The sequence below is a fragment of the Nyctibius grandis genome, chromosome 1, assembly GCF_013368605.1.
Source record: "Nyctibius grandis isolate bNycGra1 chromosome 1, bNycGra1.pri, whole genome shotgun sequence".
Classification (NCBI taxonomy): domain Eukaryota; kingdom Metazoa; phylum Chordata; class Aves; order Nyctibiiformes; family Nyctibiidae; genus Nyctibius; species Nyctibius grandis.
The window spans coordinates 46,530,510-46,552,630 of record NC_090658.1 but is presented as its reverse complement, the minus strand read 5'-3'; the positions used below and the strand labels follow the sequence as shown (position 1 = coordinate 46,552,630).

The 22,121-nt window shown below is 41.2% G+C and overlaps 1 protein-coding gene across 2 annotated transcripts in view; it reads left to right on the top strand.

Annotated features, from left to right (window-relative positions):
- Window positions 1-214: 214 nt before the first annotated feature.
- Window positions 215-22,121, top strand: part of TSNAX (translin associated factor X) — a 35,535-nt gene continuing 13,628 nt past the window's right edge. Inside the window, exons 1-4 of one of the 2 annotated variants that reach the window (XM_068401254.1) lie at window positions 215-301; window positions 2,519-2,626; window positions 5,866-5,980; window positions 7,709-7,839. In XM_068401254.1, the coding sequence (XP_068257355.1) occupies window positions 286-301; window positions 2,519-2,626; window positions 5,866-5,980; window positions 7,709-7,839 (370 nt within the window). In that variant the 5' untranslated portion in view covers window positions 215-285. Of the gene's footprint in view, window positions 379-2,518; window positions 2,627-5,865; window positions 5,981-7,708; window positions 7,840-22,121 lie in introns of both variants that reach the window. The other variant, XM_068401262.1, reaches the window with a different exon arrangement.

The following is a 22,121-nucleotide window of genomic DNA, read 5'->3' as shown; positions in this document are numbered from 1 at the left end:
TGGAGCCGCCTGCTCGGCAGCGCGGCCCGGCTTTCGGCTCTGCCCCGATTTCACGGGCAGCAAGGCCCGATATCACTCTCCGCGCCGCCACAGCTCCGCACCGCGCCTCCCACGCTGTGGGCGACGGGCCGGCGCCCTCCGTCTGTGTGGTGTCTTCCTGTCAGGCACCCCCATAGGCGCCCTGTCGTGGCGCGTTGGGGCGAGGGCGGCGGGGCCCTGGCGGCGCGCGGGGCGGCAGCGGGTTGCCGCGGGGACGCGGCCTGCCTCGGCGGCGGCACCACCGACATGAGCGGCAAGGAAGGTGACGGTGACGGCGGCGCGCACCTCCCCACCTCCCCCTCCCCTGGCCCGGCGGCGGTTGGAGCCGGCGGCTCCCCGGTGCGTGGCGCAGCGCGGCTGCGGCCCCCGCCGGAGGGAGGCGAGTACCGCGGCCCCCTGAGGCTCGGTGCCGCCTCCCCGCCGGAGCGGGGGCCCCCGCCGCCACCTGGCGCGCAGGGGTGGGGACGGGCGTCTCTCGGGGCGTGCGGCCGCTGCGCCGCCTGCCGCCGAGGGGCGGTCCCGCCGCAGCGGGCCGAGGCCGGCGGCTGTGCGGGCCCTCCGGGGCCGGTTCAGCTCCCTGAGCCGGCAGGAGACGGAGGCGTGAGGCGTTGCGGGAGGCCCTGCAGCTGGGAGGGGGCGGAGGTGCGAGCCTCTGCCGTGAGCCAGCGGTTCACTTCAGCCGTGTCACTAACCTCTGCCTTTGCACTGAGAGAGACCTTTTCTTCAGAGGTGTTACTGCCTTCTGCCTTGGGCTTTGCGGATATGTCTGTGAATGTAGTTTTAGAAATCTTCATTCTTGGCGGTAAAAAAGCGGTTGCTACAGCCAGTCGCGGAGTGTGCGTTAGGCCTGTAAAGTGCTTGTAGCAGTAACTAACTTTAAATAATGTAGCCCTTGCTTTGCGGCCTGTGTGTTGGTTTAGCCTAGGCAGTCACACAGACCTCCCTTCGGCAGAAAGTTGACTCCCTAACAAGAAAGCTGTGGGTTTTTTTTATTTTTTAAAATTAAGGCTGAGTTACTGTTACTGCAGTCTGTGGTTTTCTGCTATTCAAGTTCATAGAATCATAGAATGGTTTGGGTTGGAAGGGACCTTAAAGATCATCTAGTTCCAACCCCCCTGCCACGGGAAGGGACACCTTTCCTCTAGACCAGGTTGCTCAAAGCCCCATCCAACGTGGCCTTGAACACTTGCAAGGAGAGGGCGAGTTGTTGGTTATTCAATGGAACCTGTTCTCTTTCTATTTCTCTCTTTCCCCCCCTGCTTCAGGAGGGCCTGTTTTTTCCTGTAGGTCACTATGATCCCAACTCTTGGAATACTGCAGAGTTTAATTTTCTGCACTATTTCAGGGGTTGTGTTTGTAATGTTTTCAGCTGCTACAGGAAAAACAAAACCCTGAACTCCTGTCCTAACAGAAAAGAAGGAAAAAATGATTTTCAGTTTCCTCTTTTAGAAAGTAACTACGCCCACTTCTGGTTTTGGTTTGGAATAATAAACAATTAAACGGAAACATTTTAAAATCCAGTGTCCGTCTGTAACTTTTAAGTAGCTTCCTTTTGTTCTTTTAAGGAAATTGAGAGAACTCCACATATTCAAAAAGGTATGCTTGTATGTAAGAGTTTGCCAAATTTTGGCCTCTGTTAGGAACACAAAGTGTACAGCTGCCACAAAAAGGAGGTAGTGAGAGGGAGGAATGGTTAAAACATGAATGAGTCAGTCCTTGGTGAAGGAAGGACAAAAGGAAGAAACAGTACAAAGTGTAAATCAGTAGTAAAATACAGTCCAAAAGAGATGAGTTCTGGGTGAGGGTTTGAAAAGGGAGGCTGAAGAAGAGGCCTATAAGGCCAGTTGAAGGGAACAGCTATATCAGGGTGAAAAGAGAAGAAACTGATTAATGTGCAGTGTAAGGACTTAAGGTGTTATGCTGCAGGAGCTAAACCTGCGTACCTGGATAATGGTAGTGTACTTAAATTATGCTTTGCTGCTTTTTCTGATTACTGAAGACCCATCACATAAATAATTACAGTAATGAAGAACTTGTAGTTTTAATGACTTCTGTCAAGCTGAATTTTTAAAATAATTTAAAAAAAAAAGGAAGGAAAGGAAAAGTCTAATCCTGTAATTCTGTAGGCCCTTGCTCACACAAGGATTTCCATGGCAGCCATTCCCTTACAAAAATGAAACATAAAAAGGTGTGAAGACCTTACAGAAAAAAAAAAAGGATCCTACCACACTCATCCATTGAAATTGGTAGGATTTTTTATAATTTTCACTAGGAATATGGTCGAAAAAGTAGCATGCTAATGTGAAGATGATGTGAGTTGGTAATAAGGTTCATCCAGTTATCCAGTTGCCTTATTTCATCCTGTGAAATATGGCTACAGTCAGGAATGCTCTGAAGACAGCATTCTGATGCTGCTTATGCTCTGGCAAAACTGCTGTATTTTTAAATATATTTTTTTGTGCATATCTTCTATTAATAGGATCGGGTGGGTTCAGAAAGCGAAAGCATGACAATTTTCCACATGGTCAGAGAAGAGAGGAAAAAGAGAATGTTAATCCATCTTCAGCTTTGATGACATCTTTTAAATGTAAGTAAGCATTTGGAAAGCCAGATTATAAAAACGTGGTGTAGAATTGCTAGGAAATGTCTAGTATTTAGTGATGGAATAAACCATCTTTCTCTACTAGTTGAACTTAGGCTTCATACATTTAGAGCTTGGTGTTTGGCTTTTTTTGTAATAAAGTCCTGAGAGTGGGATTTCACATAGTTCCACCTGACTCATGACTTACTCCCTTTTTCATCCTACCTGCTGTTCCCCCTCCCCACCGTGCTTCTGCTGAACCTGATGCTAAGCAAACTGCGTAAGTGTTCAGCCAGACAAAAGGTGACCAGGCCCTTTGGTGGCAGAAAACTGTAAGATCTGCAGAGGTGTAATGCAAAATCTGATCCGTGAGGAGAAGAGGACGAGATGGCTATCTTTGGAGAGACTGTGAAGGCTTTTAGCTGTTGACCTTAGCTCTGGTGCCTGGATGGCTAAGTTAATTTAAATGTGGATACATTGATTTACGAGTTGGTAGCTGTTTATACGTGCACTTTTTAAAAATAACGGTTTAGCTAACTAATATAGACCTGTATGTAGATGCTTATTTCAGTTTGAGTGCCTTTTTAAAATTAGCTTATATTTCAGTTTCTTTAAATAAGCAAGTGTAAACTTCCTTGCAACCAAATAATTTTTATAGGATTTTGCACAAAACCAGATTTAAACCCCAGTAAATTTGGTTGAACTTTCTCATTAGACACACCCTAACTAGGCAACGTTGAGCTTCAGAAATGAGAAGCCTTGACAGAAGAAGGAGGATATTAATTATGGTGTAAAATTTTCCCCGTCTCACCTATTTTTTTATGAAGCTAAGGAGGGTGAAGATAGCCGCTGGATAACTTCAACATCGTATAACTTCCTTGCTTTCTTTAAAACAGATTTTTCTTTTTTTCTGTGTCAGTTTGGCAGATGATTAACTTTGACCCCTGAACTTTTATATTGAATAACGTACATACACTTGTGCTTGAATTGAGTAGTGCAACTGTACTTTCAACTTTAATTTTTCACCCTTAAGCATATCAGTTTATCATAAGGGTGCTATTAATTCAAATTCAAAACAACACTTATTTCCCTCCTTTCCCACGAGATCCAGTCAGCAGCGTTTGGTTAATTTCAGAAAAGATGTAAGAAACATGGTTTATTCAGCTCTTCAAAGATCCACTCTTTGTATTGCACTAGCGCTTATAAGCCCCAGATAGAGACACTGGTGGTCTTAGTCTCCATGTCAGGCACAAGCATTACGAAAAGGTGTGCTCCAGATGGCTTATAATTGAGCAAGCTGTGTAAGGTGAACCGGAGTGGCGCACTATTTCTATGTATGTTGCCTGCGTCTAAACAACTTACTGTGTGAAATTAAATGGTTATACACATTTTGCTCTTTTTCATCTCTTTGGAAAAATATTGTACTTGAATTGACATAGTTATCTGTTGGCACCAAAGATTTCTAAAAAATTAATGAGAAATTGTCTTCTATAATAATGAAAAACCAAAGAGTATTCAGTTACACCTCTTTTTGCTTAATACTTTTTAAATATGACAGCTCAGCGCTACAGAGAGCGGATAGTGTCTTGGTTCGTAAGGTTAAGATTTATTAAGTGTCATTTTTAATGGTCTGATTCTGCACCACCAAAATCAATAGAGTCTGAGTCTTTGCTTTCAGTGATAGATTAGACATTAAAGTGGAATTTGTGGAGGAAATGGCTGTTTGGTCTTGATGTGTTAGCCTGGAGAATCCCCCAAGGTCTAATCCTTTGCAATTTTAGGCAACAGTACAGTAGGTGTTCTTGCATCCATCCTTTTAAGCTAAAGATTACTGTATTTGTCTGTGTTTTACTTCAGGTCACAAAACACTTCATAGTAGTCCCTAACAGGTTTAAAATCTAACGCAAAAGTCTCAAAGCCGTAACTGTCCAGAAGAGATTGGAGACATTGCTAATATTGTAGTTCTTCAGAATAGCAAATTTCCTGGTAGATTAAATTTGTAAATGGTCATTGGAAATGTCATATATGGCATCTTACGAAGGAAAGTACCAGTCACCCTCCCTCAAGTTCCTGTCGCTATGATCGGAGGGAAAATTTCTTGATGATAATTTAGTGGTGGACTTGACTCTCAGAATTTGGAAGAGACACACCAATCAGACATGTGAAAGATTTAAAAGATCAGTAAGAGCAATTGTGACTTATCTTAGAGTTTTAGGAGAAGATTGGGGAGAACAGAAGAAAATAAGAGGAGCCAAGTTTTTATCAAGGCTATGAGAAATACAGTTATTTTTCTAGCTTCATCTAAACTTTGCTTGCCAGCAAACTGCTGTGCTTTTCTAAAGGATATTCACTTGTCAGACCCTTTAAAAATGTAACCTCTGAGCTTATTTTCACCATCTTCTCACATGGATACTTTGACACCTCAGACAGTTATGCAGGAAATGTGTTAGATTTCTTATAAGCATCTATTAATGGTTTCCTTAGTGGAATAATGGTCTGTAAAATGTTAATGGTATCTGTGGAACATTCATAATGTTTGACTGTGATAACCAGATACACATCCTCTCTTCTCTGTGTTCATTGTAGTTAGACAGAATTTACATCAGTAAGTCAGAAATCGTATTTTGAGAAATCGATCTCGCTTTGCTTTCATACTTGTAGTTCTTAGGGATATTAAAATACTTGACTTTTGGCCAAGTCTAGTTGGGATTTGAAATGCAACCTTTCTTTTTACTAAATGATGCATTTTTAACAGCGTATGTGCCTTAGTCAAATGGCTTTTGTTTTGTTTTGTTTTAGAGACTGGTGAATCTTATTTACTAATAATTGTAGGGTTTTATTTGTTAATTTATCTTGCTGAATTTGGGTGAAATTTTAAGTCAGTTTCCTGAACAACAGTATCGCAGAATAGATTTTACTAGTTAAAACAAGTATTTTACCTTAAAATTGTTTGGGATGCCTTAAGGCATCATCAGGGTTGATGTATATTTAAACCTGACTTATTAAACAAAGGTAGTATTAATGATGAATTTTGCAGCCCTGGCAGGTGGTAGGCAGTGGTGGCCTCTGCAGCCATGCCCCATGCAGGAGCAGCTGTGCTGCCCACCTTGGGAAGAGGCGCCCTGGTGAAAAGGCTGGTGGGGCTGGGGCGCATAAGCAGTTACTGTAGCACAAGCTCTCTGGTCTTCCCCTACGCTGTGTACATGTGATAACCATGCTTGTAACTGTAATGATTGACTCTGCAGCCTTTCAGCTGGAGCTTGACACCAGGCATGATAAATATGAACGGCTTGTGAAGCTCAGTCGCGATATAACTATCGAAAGCAAAAGAACAATATTTCTGCTCCACAGGTTTACCAGGTGAGTCCCATTGAGCATGAAAGTGTTCATAGAAACCTAGAAGCTGCCTTGCAGTGTTCTGTGTATTTGTGATTAATAGCTGCAATGTTCTGTTGAGAGGAATTTAATTAACCTCCCATAAACATCCTTTAGGGTGGATGTGAGCTACTGAATGTACACTCCAGTTAGAGAATTAAAAGATGCTGGTTCAGGTTTCTTAGTTGGTTTTATTGATGTATTAAACAGGATCAGAGCAGTAGAGTGTAACAGGTTTCTTAGTTGGTTTTATTGATGTATTAAACAGGATCAGAGCAGTAGAGTGTAACGGCAGATGAGAGCTTTCTAGCTTTCAGCAAGCTGGGAGAGAAGAGCATGCACTCTTCCTTTGGGTTAGTTGCCTCTGCAGTTACTTCACCATTTTGGTTTTTGCAGCCCCACGCCAGATCATCAATGCAAAGAGGAAGTGACCTGGGTTCTGTTTACTTCAATACATGCTGCAACCTAAGAGGCTTTTGTGTGGAGTTTTGAGCTTCTACATATTTTGTGTTCTCATGAGCCTTCGTGCAATCTTTGGAAGCCACAGACAAACTAGAATAAGAACAGGAAAATTTGAAGCTTTGCATAGCCTGTTGTATAAAATGTTTACTGTATGTGTCAAACATTGGTCTTATATGTTACAGTTATAAAAGCTCTCCCTGTTCCTTTTATTTTTAATTCAATTTATTTTTTGTTACCTATCAATGCATTTCTGCTGTAGTAGTAACTATTTATAGTTAACATAGTAGTAGCAGTTATAAATAAGGATTATGAAGTTGCCCTGTTTTTAACTTGGTCTTCTTCTGCAAAGAGGTATTGTGATAATTCTAGTAACTGCTACAGCCTTGACTGTAAATAGCTACTCCCACTGCAGGGGCTTGATAGCTGGGAACTGGTAGAGGAAAGAACAACAAACTCCTTCTCTTTACTCCAAATTTTAGATTCCTGTTTTGTAAGACATTCCTGGTTTTGTGAGAGTGGAAGCTTTCTATGCTGTATTTTTATTTCCTTCTCCTTTGCGTTTCACTATTATTGTGGCTTTACTTTCAGAAATCTGTTTGCTTTTAAATGTCTTCTCGAGACCAGTCTATCAGTAGTTCCTTTAATAGACTGTAGACTAATATACTATATAGATTATTTGGGAGTGGGGGAAGTTTAAAGAAAATTAGATAAACTAAACTTTAAAAACCAAGTATATATTGTTCTTGTGAATCAGATATTTCAGCTGTTCCTGAGTAGCATAGTTCATAATTACTTCCTAAAAAAAAAAATCACATGTAGAAATAGATCATGTATTGTATTTTGCAATATGGTAATCTATTGCAAAATGTTGGGTTTGGTTTGTGTTTTTTTTTGAGAGGTTGAAGGACTTCTGCAAATACTGCTAGTTTTCTGGAATACTTTTTTGAAGCCTTTGCATGTGTTTCTCGTTGTTCTTACTTAAGCAATAATTAAAATTCTAGTCTGGAATAAACATCATGCTACCAGAACACTGTTTGGCTGGTTGATTATTTTCATGGTAAGAATCTACAGAATTTCAGAATCTGCAGTAGGTATCAATGGAAGTTAAACTGTTTCTCATTCCAGTATTGGCTTTGCTTTTTCCTGAAGCCATTGAAAATACATTGGTTAGTAAAAGAAAATGTGTAATATTTTTAACTGTTTGCTTGTGTTCTGAAAGCTGCTCTTTCAGTTTCTGTTCTATGATTGCAGTGCTCCCAATGGGGAAGAAATACTAAATGAATCTGAAGTCAAGCTAGATGCTGTCCGACGGAAAATTAAGCAGGTTGCACAAGAATTGATTGGAGAAGACATGTATCAGTTCCACAGAGCTATATCTCCAGGTAAATTATTTTAAAATAGGGAAAGTATGCTATTTTGCACTGAGCTCTGTTTTTTTTTTTTAATGTAACAGTGGTTCCTCTTCATGCTGCAGGTCCGAATTTGTCACATATCTGTGGTTATAAATCAGGACTCAGATTAATCTTTGTTGTTAGCAAAGTTAGCTCTGGTATTAGAGCGGCTATTGCCGTACAGTCTTCTTATCATTGCAGTTAAACAAAGATTTAAATGGAAGACTAGAACTGGAAGAATTTGGACCCTGACATAAACTGAAGTTGGGAGTAGTTCTAATGAATGTACTGGCTGTTCTTCTCTGCCTGAGAGGAGTATGTGCAACACTCATTTACCCCACCTGAAGGGTTATAATTTCTGGGAGGAGACTGGCAGCGACTGTCTTGTGAAATGATCCCATTTTGAGTTGATAAAGCTCATGAACTAAAGTCCTTAGATCAGCATCTTTTTTTTCCTAAAGGCTCAGAATGTGCTTCTGCCTCTCTGTTACAAGCATTAAATCAGAGTTTGTATCTGTTTCAGTCGCATCTTTTTCTGCTTCTCTCTGGAAATAGCACTCTTTACTAACATCCTTGAGCTACTGAGTCCCAGTGCTTTCATAACTCTTGCTGTCAAATCATATTTTTTTTCTGAATCTTTGCTGCCAATCTGAATCTTACCTAAAATTGTCATGCCTTGTTTGTGGCAACACATGAGTAAAATATGTAACTGCTTCTTTTGGTCATGGCATAAAAGTGTCTTGTGTTTATCAATCTTGTTTTAAACATATTGGAATCCATATCTTTCCCTGTTCAGGCAAGACTTCTTCATCTGAGGAGAGCTGAAGATTTGCCCTGAATGATTTAATTGGTTAAAAATGTCCATAGGATTGATCTGATAAACCAGCAGCAAATACATCTATGCAATTTACAAGACAAACAGTGCACACGTTAACTTTTACTTACCTCTTATACAAACTTAAGTTTTTTAAGAGCAAGACAGCTCTTAGTGAAAGCTGTTTGGCACTTCTGAACCAGAAGGAGCTTGCCATACTAGTCTTCAATGGCTCTAATTCCACAGTCCTCTTACCTGTGGTGCATTGGGTTGTTCAAATTAAATAAGTAGTTATTCTTAAAGAGCCACTTAATCTGTGTCTTGCTGCTATTTATAGCTTAGTACTGTTAATAAGGCAATGAAAAGAGATCATTCAAAACTGATGCTACAGATGGCCTCAAACTGTGAACGGTACCAGTCCAAGTATATTATGAGTATCTTGACATGCTGAAAATGTGTTTGGATTTTCATTTTAAGTACTGCTTATAAAAGCTGAAAATCCTTGTGTTCAGTTTTATGAACAAAAATTTTTGAAAGCTTCACTGAGACTTGTAAACCTTGTCTGAATAACCCCTGAAGTTTGTAGTCCCGTGTGAGTCATATAATGCTATCTATAGAAGACCAGCATTTTAGGTCTGCTACTTCATGAATCTTTGTGAGACCTCATCATACAAGCTGTCAGCCTTGCCACGTGAGCAAAATTGTTACAGGGTAACCAGTTACCCTGCATCAGCTGCTTCACCTGAATTGTCTCTATTTTCTTAGTATGTGGCTTTGCGTGGGTAAATTCGAAGAGGCATACTTAACCTCTGTTTTTACTGAGGGGCAGCTTGCCTGGAATTAGCTTGGATTCATCTCAGCTGTAATAGAGTACACGTACATAGCAGACATACGGAAACCTACGCCTGCTAACTTGTGTGTGTACCCATGTCTTATAAAGCAAGTGAGCAAACCTGATGCTAGGTTTCTACTTCCAGATTCTCTCCTATGAGTAAAAAAAAAATTACTGGTTTTGGTTTTTGAAAAATGCATCTTTTCCAACCTGAAAAGTTAGAATTTTTTTTAATACGAAAGTTATGTAAGCTTAAGCTAGCCATAGCAACCTGAAAATAAAGAAATCAATGAAAAATTCTGTTAGGGTTTGCTTTGTGTATTTGGTAGATACTCATACACAGTTAGCTACACTGATTTTCCTGCATAATTGATTTCTGACTTCCATAAAGATATCTGTTAATATCAAAATAGACCCAAATAAACTCTTCAGAAAACAACTGAAAATGTGCTATCAGAAATAATTCAGTATTTCTAAAACTTTCCCCCTGTGTTTTAAATCTCAGCCTCTTAAAATGACTAAGATGTATTTGTCCATTGTAGAGCAGGCCAAATTACTGTAGCAGGAGGAGTTAGAAATCCGTGTTCGGTCGGGGGGCTATGATCTAGTGGCAATTACAGAGACTTGGTGGGACGCCTCGCATGACTGGAATGTGGTCATGGATGGCTATGTCCTGTTCAGGAAAGACAGGCCGCTAAGGAGAGGTGGTGGAGTTGCTCTTTATGTGAGTGAGCAGCTAGAATGTATTGAGTTCTGTCCAGAGGCGGATCAGGAGCGAGTTGAGAGTTTGTGGGTGCGAATTAAGGGGCAGGCTGGCAGGGGTGATACTGTTGTGGGTGTCTATTACAGGCCACCGGATCAGGATGAGGAGGGTGATGAGGCCTTCTACAGGCAGCTGAGAGCAGTCTCGCAATTACAGGGCCTGGTTGTCATGGGGGATTTCAACTACCCTGATATTTGCTGGGAGGCCTACTCAGCCAGCCATCCCCAGTCCAGGAGGTTCCTCCAGTGCGTTGATGATAACTTTCTGATGCAAATGGTGGATGAGCCAACTAGGAGAGGAGCGCTGCTGGATCTGATCCTCACTAACAAGGAGGGTCTGGTTGAAGAGGTGAAGGTTGAGGGCAGCCTTGGTTGTAGTGACCATGAGATGGTAGAGTTCAGGATCTCATGTGGCAGGAACAGAATAGCTAGCAGAATCACAACCCTGGACTTCAGGAGGGCCAACTTTGGCCTTTTCAAGCAATTGCTAGGGGCAATCCCATGGGACAGGGTACTAGAAGGTAAGGGGGCCCAAGATAGTTGGTTAGCATTCAAGGACTGCTTCTTCCGAGCTCAAGATCAGAGCATCCCAACAGGTAGGAAGTCAAGGAAGGGTACCAGGAGACCTGCGTGGTTAAACAGGGAACTGCTGGGCAAACTCAAGTGGAAGAAGAGGGTGTACAGATCGTGGAAGGAGGGGCTGGCCACTTGGAAGGAATATAAGCCTGTTGTCAGAGGATGTAGGGAGGCAGCTAGGAAAGCTAAGGCCTCCTTGGAATTAAACCTTGCAAGAGAGGTCAAGGACAACAGAAAGGGCTTCTTCAAATACATTGCAGGTAAAGCCAACACTAGAGGCAATGTAGGCCCACTGATGAATGAGGTGGGGGCCCTGGAGACAGAGGATAAAAAGAAGGCGGAGTTACTGAATGCCTTCTTTGCCTCTGTCTATACTGCTGGAGGCTGTCCTGAGGAGCCCCGGACCCCTGAGGCCTCAGAAGAAGTCAGGATAGAGGAGGAATCTGTCTTGGTTGATGAGGGCTGGGTCAGGGATCAATTAAGCAACCTGGACGTCCATAAATCCATGGGCCCTGATGGGATGCACCCGCGGGTGCTGAGGGAGCTGGCGGAAGTCATTGCTAGGCCACTCTCCATCATCTTTGCTAAGTTGTGGGCAACGGGAGAGGTGCCTGAGGACTGGAGGAAAGCGAATGTCACTCCAGTCTTCAAAAAGGGCAAGAAGGAGGACCCGGGTAACTATAGACCGGTCAGCCTCACCTCCATCCCCGGAAAGGTGATGGAGCAACTTGTTCTTGGTGCTGTCTCTAGGCACATCAAGGATAGGGGGATCATTAGGGGCACTCAGCATGGCTTCACCAAGGGGAAGTCATGCTCAACCAACTTGATAGCCTTTTATGAGGATGTTACCCGGTGGATAGATGATGGTAAAGCTGTGGATGTGGTCTATCTCGATTTCAGTAAAGCGTTTGACACGGTCTTCCACAGCATCCTCGCAGCTAAACTGGGGAAGTGTGGTCTGGATGATCGGGTAGTGAGGTGGATTGTGAACTGGCTGAAGGAAAGAAGCCAGAGAGTAGTGGTCAGTGGGACAGAGTCCAGTTGGAGGTCTGTGTCTAGCGGAGTCCCGCAAGGGTCGGTTCTGGGACCAGTTCTATTCAATATATTTATTAACGGCTTGGATGAGGGATTAGAGTGCACTGTCAGCAAGTTCGCTGATGACACAAAACTGGGAGGAGTGGCTGACGCGCCGGAAGGCTGCGCAGCCATTCAGAGAGACCTGGACAGGCTGGAGAGTTGGGCGGGGAGAAATTTAATGAAATATAACAAGGGCAAGTGTAGAGTCCTGCATCTGGGCAAGAACAACCCCATGTACCAGTACAAGTTGGGGGCAGACCTGTTGGAGACCAGCGTAGGGGAAAGGGACCTGGGGGTCCTAGTGGACAGCAGGATGACCATGAGCCAGCAGTGTGCCCTTGTGGCCAAGAAGGCCAATGGCATCCTGGGGTGTATTAGAAGGGGTGTGGTCAGCAGGTCGAGAGAGGTTCTCCTCCCCCTCTACTCTGCCCTGGTGAGGCCGCATCTGGAGTATTGTGTCCAGTTCTGGGCCCCTCAGTTCAAGAAGGACAGGGAACTGCTAGAGAGAGTCCAGCGCAGAGCCACGAAGATGATTAAGGGAGTGGAACATCTCCCTTATGAGGAGAGGCTGAGGGAGCTGGGTCTCTTTAGCTTGGAGAAGAGGAGACTGAGGGGTGACCTGATTAATGTTTATAAATATGTAAAGGGCAAGTGTCAAGAGGATGGAGCCAGGCTCTTCTCAGTGACATCCCTTGACAGGACAAGGGGCAATGGGTGCAAGCTGGAACACAGGAGGTTCCACTTAAATTTGAGGAAAAACTTCTTTACGGTGAGGGTGACCGAACACTGGAACAGACTGCCCAGAGAGGTTGTGGAGTCTCCTTCTCTGGAGACATTCAAAACCCGCCTGGACGCGTTCCTGTGTGATATGGTCTAGGCAATCCTGCTCCGGCAGGGGGATTGGACTAGATGATCTTTCAAGGTCCCTTCCAATCCCTAACGTTCTGTGATTCTGTGATTCTGTGAGACCTCCTGTAGAGGAAGTTAGAGGCCTGCTGCATGTGTGTGATGACTCAATGCCTCCACAGCTGCAAAGATTTAGAATGGAATAGAACAGACTATTTCAGTTAGAAGAGACGTACAGTGATCATCTAGTCCAACTGCCTGACCACTTCAGGGCTGACCAAAAGTTCAAGTGTGTTATTAAGGGCATTGTCCAAATACCTCTTAAACACAGACAGGCTTGGGGCATCGATCAGCTCTCTAGGATGCCTGTTCCAGTGTTTGACCACCCTCTCAGTAAAGAAATGCTTCCTAACATCTAGTCTAAACCTCCCCTGGAGCAGCTTTGAACCATTCCCACGCGTCCTATCCCTGGATACCAGGGAGAAGAGATCAGCACCTGCCTTTCCACGTCCCCTTCTCAGGAAGCTGTAGAGAGCAATGAGGTTGCCCCTCAGCATCCTCCTTTCCAAACTAGACAAGCCCAAAGTCCTCAGCTGCTCCTCAAAGGACATGCCTTCCAGCCCTTTCACCAGCTTTGTTGCCCTCCTCTGGATGCATTCAAGGACCTTCTTAACTTGTGGGGCCCAGAACTGCACACAGTTATATATACAACAGCACGTCCCTAGCACTTGCATGGGACTTGGAGTGAGATTGTCATAGAATTAAAGAATTTTCTTACTACAGTCTTAAGACAACTTAAGAGAATTAACCTTATTGACCTCTGTAGGTAAAAAGAAAGGATGGCAAAGAGGTATTAGTACACTAAATAATAAGGGAGAGGAGAAGTAGACTCTCCTGTCCATCTTTCCAGCAATCAGGTATGCAGTCTCTCACACAAATGCCTGAACTTTGCGGTTTTGTGGACAGAGCTAAAAGACAGAAATATGCAGCCCTCCATTGCATTTCTGGAGTTAGAACTGGGAATGGCTGTACTTTTACCTTTTTCCTCTTTTCAGGTGACATGAGTAAGTGGCAAGTCTGTTGAATCTCATCAGTTGTATAATACTGCGTAGCCCTGAGATCTCCCTGTTGTTTCTGTAATTAGGTAGTTCTTGCCTCATTAAGAAGACTCTATATAAAATCCAGCTGAAATAAGTTGCCTTCATTCCATTTCTGTAGGTCATCCACAGCATCTACTTAAATTCTGTCTCTTCTACATGGTGCTCCTCTGTGAGGGGAGTTTGTGCCAGCTGGTGTCCATTGTAATGTTTTGTCAGGGCGTGTGTTACAATATATGTGTGTGTCACTGAGAAGACAGGGAATGCTTTTAGGCAGTGATTAAATGAGCTTGTGTGTACGACAAGTATGAAATGCAAACTTTTAGCCAGAGCTTTACTCTTACCTTGTTCATTAAATCCTCCACTCTCCAGTTAGTCATTGGGATGGCAAAAAGAGGATTATGCAGGCTTAAAGTCTTGTAGATCTTGATTGTGCTGATGCTAGGATCAAGGATGTGTCAGAGATGTGAAGATGCTTGATGTCAGGATTCTGAAGCTGAGATAGAAAACGTCAGAGAAGAATGAGGGGACAGTTAGATAAAGAGCAACTGTGAGAGGGAATGCTTTATTCCCCCTGCCCCCCACTGTATATGAAGAACTGTAATTGGGAGGGAAACAGCGATGAGAGTTAAGAATGCTGCTTTTAGTTTTGTTTTTAAGTCTAGTGTTCTTTAATTGTTGCTTTGCTTTTTTCGCAGTGGAAAAAGCTTGCATGCCTTTTTGAAAATAAATGTAGCTAGGAAAAGTGCTAGATCTTTTGTCTTTATCTATTTCCTAGAGCTGTAAGTTTTGTCCTTCCTTTCACCTAGTTTTCAATTCTGATTTTGTATTTTCAAGAAATTCTGGAGAACTAGTTAAAAAGCTTTTTATGAACAAAAACATTGACATTAAACAGCTTTTTTTTCTTCAGAAAAGAATAAAGAAATGCCTATGTCCCATATCTCAAAAGCAGCACGTCCAATTAACCTCAAACTTCCTAAAAATATTCTCCTTTGTCTTGAAACTAAACATGAAACATCCTCCTGTTCCCCACCCTACCTCTCACAGAAAGAGTAAAAGGGATCAAAACTGGGCTTATAATGGAAATCATCGTAGCAGCCTTAACTGGGGAATCATGACTCTCTGCATAATAAAGCTGCTGAATACATATTTTATTCAGTATAATAACTGTTAGTCTATAAATAGAAGAGTGCTATGAGTATCATGCTTGGGAATATTGTTTGCCACTTGTAATTGTTAAATGCTTTTTTTGGGGTTACTCCAAGCAGTTGTTCTTTGGACTTGAAGATAAAACAATTCTGGCAGAGCACTAAAGGAGTTTCATGCTTTCCCTCATTAAGAATAGTGCTAATGGCACGCAGGACGTTTCCCCAAAGGACACTTGCATGAGCTCAAACACTGAGTATAGCACTAATTGAACAACAACAAAAACTGATGACTGTTTTCTACACGTTTCTTAACAGTACAGATTGTCCCAGGGGATGATTAAACAAGCAAACAAAGAGATACTGAAATAATGAAGTCTTTTTTTTTAATGTAGAGCTTTTCATTTGTTATGTTAGAATGTTCTGCTTTGTTGATATTTTTAAAGCTTTACTATTTGTAATATAGAATTCCTGCTCCTTTGCCCCACTTTGCAGTGTATACCTTATATATCCTGTGAGGAAATGTGTACTGTTTCTTTAAAATTGTTGTGAGACACTGTGCAAGAAAAGGACTGAAAAGGATTGTACGAATTTATGAAGGGGAGGAAGAAATTTTTCAGGATTTTATATGTATATATGTCTGTCCGGGTATTTACATAAATAATATTTAACTCTAAAATACTAAGGAAAATATCAATAGTATACAGGAAAGACCTGTACGAACCTTAAAGACAAGGAAGAGGGTGCTCTGCAACATGTTAGGACTTAACGGAATTATTCTAAGCATGTTCTAAATCTACTCTGCATAAATGCAAAACTTGTGTAATGCAGAGGGAAACTTAAGAGTTGCTTGATAGGTTCGCATTGTGTGGGATTGAATTGCGTACCTTGTTAACATGATTTTGTTAAATGAAATCTCTGGCTATTTGAAGACTTACTCAATTTTTTGACCCTTAACAATAAGGGTGTGTGAGAGAACTGTAAGGCTTTTGAGGCGTTAAAACTATTTCCTATAGTGCAGCTTGACTGAAAAACCTCTTGGAGTGCTAGTTTTAACTACGTGGTGATGTTTTTACAATGAGGTTATTAGATTCTGCTAGGAGCAGGTATAGGTGTGGTATTATCTTCAAAGCTGACAGCCATACGTAAGACAAAATGCGGAATGAGGAGCCCATAATTCTTCTGGGGCTTCTTCAGTAGAGTGGCATAGAGTGATGATAGTAGATGCAACCAGAGCATTGTTGGCTGACCTTTCTGTTTGCTGTGTGCTTGTGCTAGCAGCAGCGGTGAGTGGAGTAGTGTGCACAGAGAAGCTCATTAGCTCTTTATCATGTCTGCACTTGCTCTCAATAGGATTAAATGACGAGAGGCTGTAAAATGTCAGCACCTTGTCAAAACTACTGCTCTGTGACTGCTTCTGCTGATGATGATGCGGGTGATTCTGTGTAAAAGTTCAGCATTGACACAGTCTAACACATAATTTATCTTGTGCAGGTGCTATCTGTGTTCTGAGAGAATGATATAATGGAGCTTATTTCTGTCTCCTGCTTTATGCCATTTAGAGTCACTTTAGGTGTGTAATCATACTGCAACAAACTGCACTGCTGGATTGGACAAGTTAAGTCTGCGTGGATGAAAAGGAAATATTTTAATTGTGCTAGAATACCAGTTTGTAACTGCAGTATGTAGGACCACTAGACATGATGCTCTAAGAAATGATATGGAGATGAGTCCATCCAAGCAGGCCAGATTTAGATTACTGATTATCTAAGTAATATAGAATCATAGAATCGTTTTGGTTGGAAATGACCTTTGGGATCATCGAGTCCAACCGTTAACCTAACACTACCAAGTCCACCACTAAACCATACCCCTAAGTACCACATCTACATGTCTTTTAAATACCTCCAGGGATGGTGACTCCTCCACTTCCCTGGGCAGCCTGTTCCAATGCTTGACAACCCTTTCAATGAAGAAATTTTTCCTGATATCCAATCTAAACCTCCCCCGGTGCAAGTTGAGGCCGTTTCCTCTCATCCTATCACTTATTACCCAGGAGAAGAGACTAACGCCCGCCTCGCTACAACCTCCTTTTAGGTAGTAGCAGAGAGCAATAAAGTCTCCCCTGAGCCTCCTTTTCTCTAGACTAAACAACCCAGTTCCCTCAATATTGTATGAGGGATTCAGGTTAGAATGCAAACTAAAGGAACTATCCACAAGCCATTCTATGATTCTGATTTCTGTGTTACCTGTTTTTTTGTTCTTAACTATTTCACTCATAATATGGAAAGAATGTCTCATATTTGAGATGTGCTAGCTACCTTTGTAATTGTAGACACTTATGTATTTCTGAAATAATAATCAAGGTAAAGAACTATTCTGCACATCAGGAACGTTAGAAGTAGGACATTTTTTTCTTCTTAAGAAAGTTTAAAAACTGTAATAAAAATAGGTGGCATATTTAATCGTAGGTTGGCGATACAAAGGAAGAGCTTTTTAATGCATGAGGAAGGTATAATGAATTGTAAACGTTTCACCCAGGAAAAGACTTGAGTACACCTAAAACTTGAAAGGAAAGCTATCCATGAAGGAAGCAATCAGGTTTCTGCAAGATGGTGGGAAAACATAGTAACACAGGAACAGGATGTAACTGAAGAATTCAAGTTAATCTCTGTGCTGTTGTGGGTGAGAGGTAAAATGCCAGAAATGGAAACAAAGTTTCCTGATTATACTGGAAAATTAATGGAATTTTCAGTGAATAAGCTAATATTTATCAGATCTAATTTTGTTAATTTTTCTCTGTTTGTTACTTTCTCTGTTTCCCTGATGTTCTCACCTCACCAAGTGTGCCAACGAACTTTGTCAGACTGATTTTCTTCACCCTGCAAGTTGCTTATTTGAAACTTTATACCTTCAGCTTGTTGCACTTTACTACATTTTGATTATTTCTGGTTCATGCCTTTTTTTTTAGGTTCTTCCAGGGAAAGTGGAAAATCAGCAACTGCAAAGCTTCTTGCTTTTTACTTTCTGCTGCAGGGTTTGTATGTCCATACATAAAAACTTAAAATAAACCTGGGAAACTGAATATGAATTCAGACATGACCAAACAGGGCATGTACTGTGAGCATTGATTAGCAGCTGATCCCTGAATGAGCCATTGAATTCAGCATAAGCTGTAAATTCAGCAGGAGCTGTTGAGGGCAGCCTAAGTACGTAAGAGAAGCTATATACAGACTTTTAAAAATGCGTGCTGTGGATCAGGACAAACAAAGGTTGTCCTTTCCTAGTTCTGACTTAAGACCTAACTGCCCTAAAGTTCTGCAGTACAATTATGGCAAATACTGCAGTTATTTACATGACAATCTGAAACTAGTGATGTTGTTTGTCTTTTAATTCAGTTTCATAGCTAGCAAATGGAGGACACCTTGTGCCCTGGCTCAGGAGTTTTTTTTAACCCTGCAGCTGTTAACATCAGTCATTCACAGACCAGAGCTCTCCAGCCTTTACAGGAACCAAGTGCAGGTGGAACATGAGAGAAGACCAAGATGAATCCATGAACCTTGTTTGTTTGTTTGTTTAAAATCACACAGGAGAATGTGTTATAGAGGAACTCCCATTCCAGGAAGCAACTAGTGTAGCGCATCATGATTAGGTTTTTGTTTTGCAGTCATGTGGTGAGAAATAGGGGTTGGTGAGTGGTAATGTACCTTTTTTAGCATCTCACCAGATCTATATTTATGAGGATAAATGGCCACCATTGGTACTTCTGATGTGCTAGTGAGTTGGGGCTGTTGCATGGAAACAACATCATCTTGAGGAGAACTTTCACTGGGTTTGAACTGAAGAAGCTGTGTTGTGTTCCTTCTTTGATCATTGAACATCCTAGCTGAGTCAGAGCTTCCTTTCTTTGATATCTTGAACACTTGTCCTCAAGGCTGTGTAAATGTAAAGTACAAGTAATGTAAAATTTGCCATCTAACTGAATGACTTCTAAAACTCTATCAGTTGTCAAGGCAATTGGAGGTAGTCAAAGAGATCAGGAAGACTGCTTGTTACAGGAATAGTTTGGGGTTTTCTTGTTTGTTTTTTAAGAACTCATGTAGAACATTGTCTGCTCTTTAGAATTTCTACGTTTTTGGGGGGAAATAAATAAAAAAACCCCACCCTTCAGAACAAAAAACTTTAGTTACAAAAGTAACTGTGGTACATCCTTCAAGTACCAGCAAAATGAAAGCTTGTGAATTTCTCGTCCATGATGAGTCATCTGCAAAAAAACTAGCATTTGTCATATGTACATGTGTTTCTAATAACAATAACAAAAAAGCCTGATTAAACTGTTCTCTGCAATGAGAGATTAAAATATTCTTTGCAGTTCTCTGCAGGGTTTTTGTGCCTGTTTGGGGAAATAATTTGACTCTCACAGGCACCTGTGCCTATTAAATAGGAAGCCTGTATTTGTTTCTGTAGTTATTGGGAAAACAGACTAATCTTGGGATTACCTTTTCTCTAAAGTTTGTGTATATTCAACTTTAAATTGAAGTGCAAACAATATTAACACTTCAGTATCTGAAATACATCACTTCAACACATGCAGCTAGAAGGGAACAGAACTTGGTAGTCATAGACGTGTCAAGTAGCAATTGACTACTCAACAAAGCATCCAGGGCTTAATAAGAGTAATTTGCATCAATTTAATTATTAATATAATAGTAAACCAGCTTAGACAAATCACTGCTAGATGTAATATCCATCCTTTATTTATATTCCATTAGTGATCAGTTCAAGGTTATTTAAAGTAAGTTTTCTGCCAAATATTCACATCTGGGTTTGTACTGATTACTAAAGTAATTTCAAAACTGGATTGATAAAGGACAGTTGATGTGGATGTGGGCTTAGCTGTGTTTTTTCTCTCTCCAGTTCCCTTAAAAATTCAGTCTACTCATAGCCCTACCTGCCATAATGACTCCGCTTTTGAAGTATTACTCAGTGAATAGAAACAGGTTTCTTTTTTTTCCCCCCAAATTTGTAAGCTTTTATGGACATTTGTTCTAGTGCTTTTATTTGTATTTGTTAGTTAGTCCCGTTTTATAAAATCCATCCCTGAGTGGAATTATTCTTTTAAGCCATTTTCACAACAGGATGTCCAGAGCATGCCTGTCTGAGGGTAGCTGGCTTTGTGCTCTTTCAGTGTACTGTTATAAAATTAACCTTTGACTTCACACTCACAATCAACAAAGCAGTTGGATTGTTTCACAGCTTCAGTTCTAGTTTAATTACTTAAGTTTTTATCACTTGTGCGTGGAAGGAGACCTGTGAATCTAAGGAATCATTGCAAAGTCTGCAGAGAACTTACATGGAAAAGACTGAGGTGTGAATTGTCAGTTTCATCTTAATAGCATGCTGACTCTGAAGGAAAATTATTCAATTTGTGTATTAATACTTCTGAATTTACTGCTTGTACTTGTTTCAGTTAATGTACCTGGTTAATTATTTGCTTATTTCACCAGTTCTCCCCTTCATTGATCAATATGCTTGTAGAAGCGGGTTCTTCAAGTCTACCATCCTCCTCGTATTCTGCAGACCTTAGTAATAAGGGCTCTCCAGTTTAACTTTGTTTTTTCTCTGTTTGGGATTTCCACAAGAATATGACTCCTTTTTTTTCTGGGTTGGGGGGGGGGAGTTGTGTGGGTTTGGGGTTTTGGTTTTGTTTGTTTGTTTGTTTTTTTAATGAGAACATAACTTGCCAGCCTAAACATGATGATAAGAGAGAGCTGTGGCTGTGCTGTTTTGGTTTTGTAATGAATTTGCAAGTGGGTAGTTTCACATGACTTGCCCTATAAATAATGTGCCCCACCCTTAATATAGTGATCCTGGAAGAAACTTGCTGTGTATATTTTCCTACCATCTTGCTAGTGGCTGCTATTGGCCTGTGATTCCTGCTGCACGGTTTAGGGGAGGAGCTGGGTAAGAGAACCCAGACTGTCATCTGCTTGTGTCCTAACCTTCAGCACAGGCTGCTCTGTGAACAAAGAGATACAGAGAAAGAGGAAAGAAAGAGGACAAAGGGATAGAAAGAAAATGAGTCTGAGAAAAAACAGGGAGAGAAGAAGCTTATTCAGGAAGATGGCAGGTAGCATTGGCATTGCTAACCTTAAGAACTGAGAGGCATGAAATCCATTTTAACCCATTTTTTAACTGTTGAACAGGTATTTAAAGGAGGCAATGAAGTAAAAATTTTGGGAGGAAACTTTCATCTCTTGCTCGATCTGTCATTCTGAACATTCTGTGCGCGCATGCATGTACATCTGGGGTGGAATTAGATTCTGTTTACCCTAACCTGACTCCTGCAATTAAGGAATTTCTATTCTTTACTAATTTTTTAAATACAACTCTCTTTTTCTACCCCTTATGCATTCATTTGACTCTTGGATTGAGTGCTTTGATGACTTGTTTTTTTGAAGGAACGTGATTTCTTGCTCAGTTTCTTAGAGAAGCTGCTTAACAGTTCTTTCTCAGAGCTTGCATATATAGATAAGGATAAATGTCTTGAATATCAGCTGATGCAGCTGGCAAAAAAAGTGCTCAAACTTTCAGGCACAAAATCTCCTCCTTCGTAGATAATATGTGCTCAGAAGATATCTCAGTGTAACTTTCTAGTTCTTACGTAGAAAATAAATTTTCAAAATATAGAAGGAAGCTGTTATACCGGGTCACTGTAACTTGTCACTAGTACAAGCTATTTATATAGAGTAAATCTAAGAAAATATCAAAATATTTAAGCTTTTTGTTACCTTACATCTGTAATTCTAAGAAGTGCTAGAAGAAATAATACAGTGCTTTTAATTGGGTTTTTTGGTCCGTGTACTAGGAAAAAAAAAAATTAGATAAAAGGCGGCCTTACAAACTATTCCATTACTGGCAGCTCGGTGTGTAAATAAGCCAATTTTGGAATAAATCCAAACCAAGAGCATAAGGGGAAAGGTATTGTTGGATGGTGTAGTGAAATGGGATGGGGTTTTGACCTTGGGGATTATTTGTTGAAAATAGCGGATGTCCTACCATTTAGCTTAAAACATAACATGTTTAAACATCCTTCTACCTGCACATGGAATCACCTTATTTCA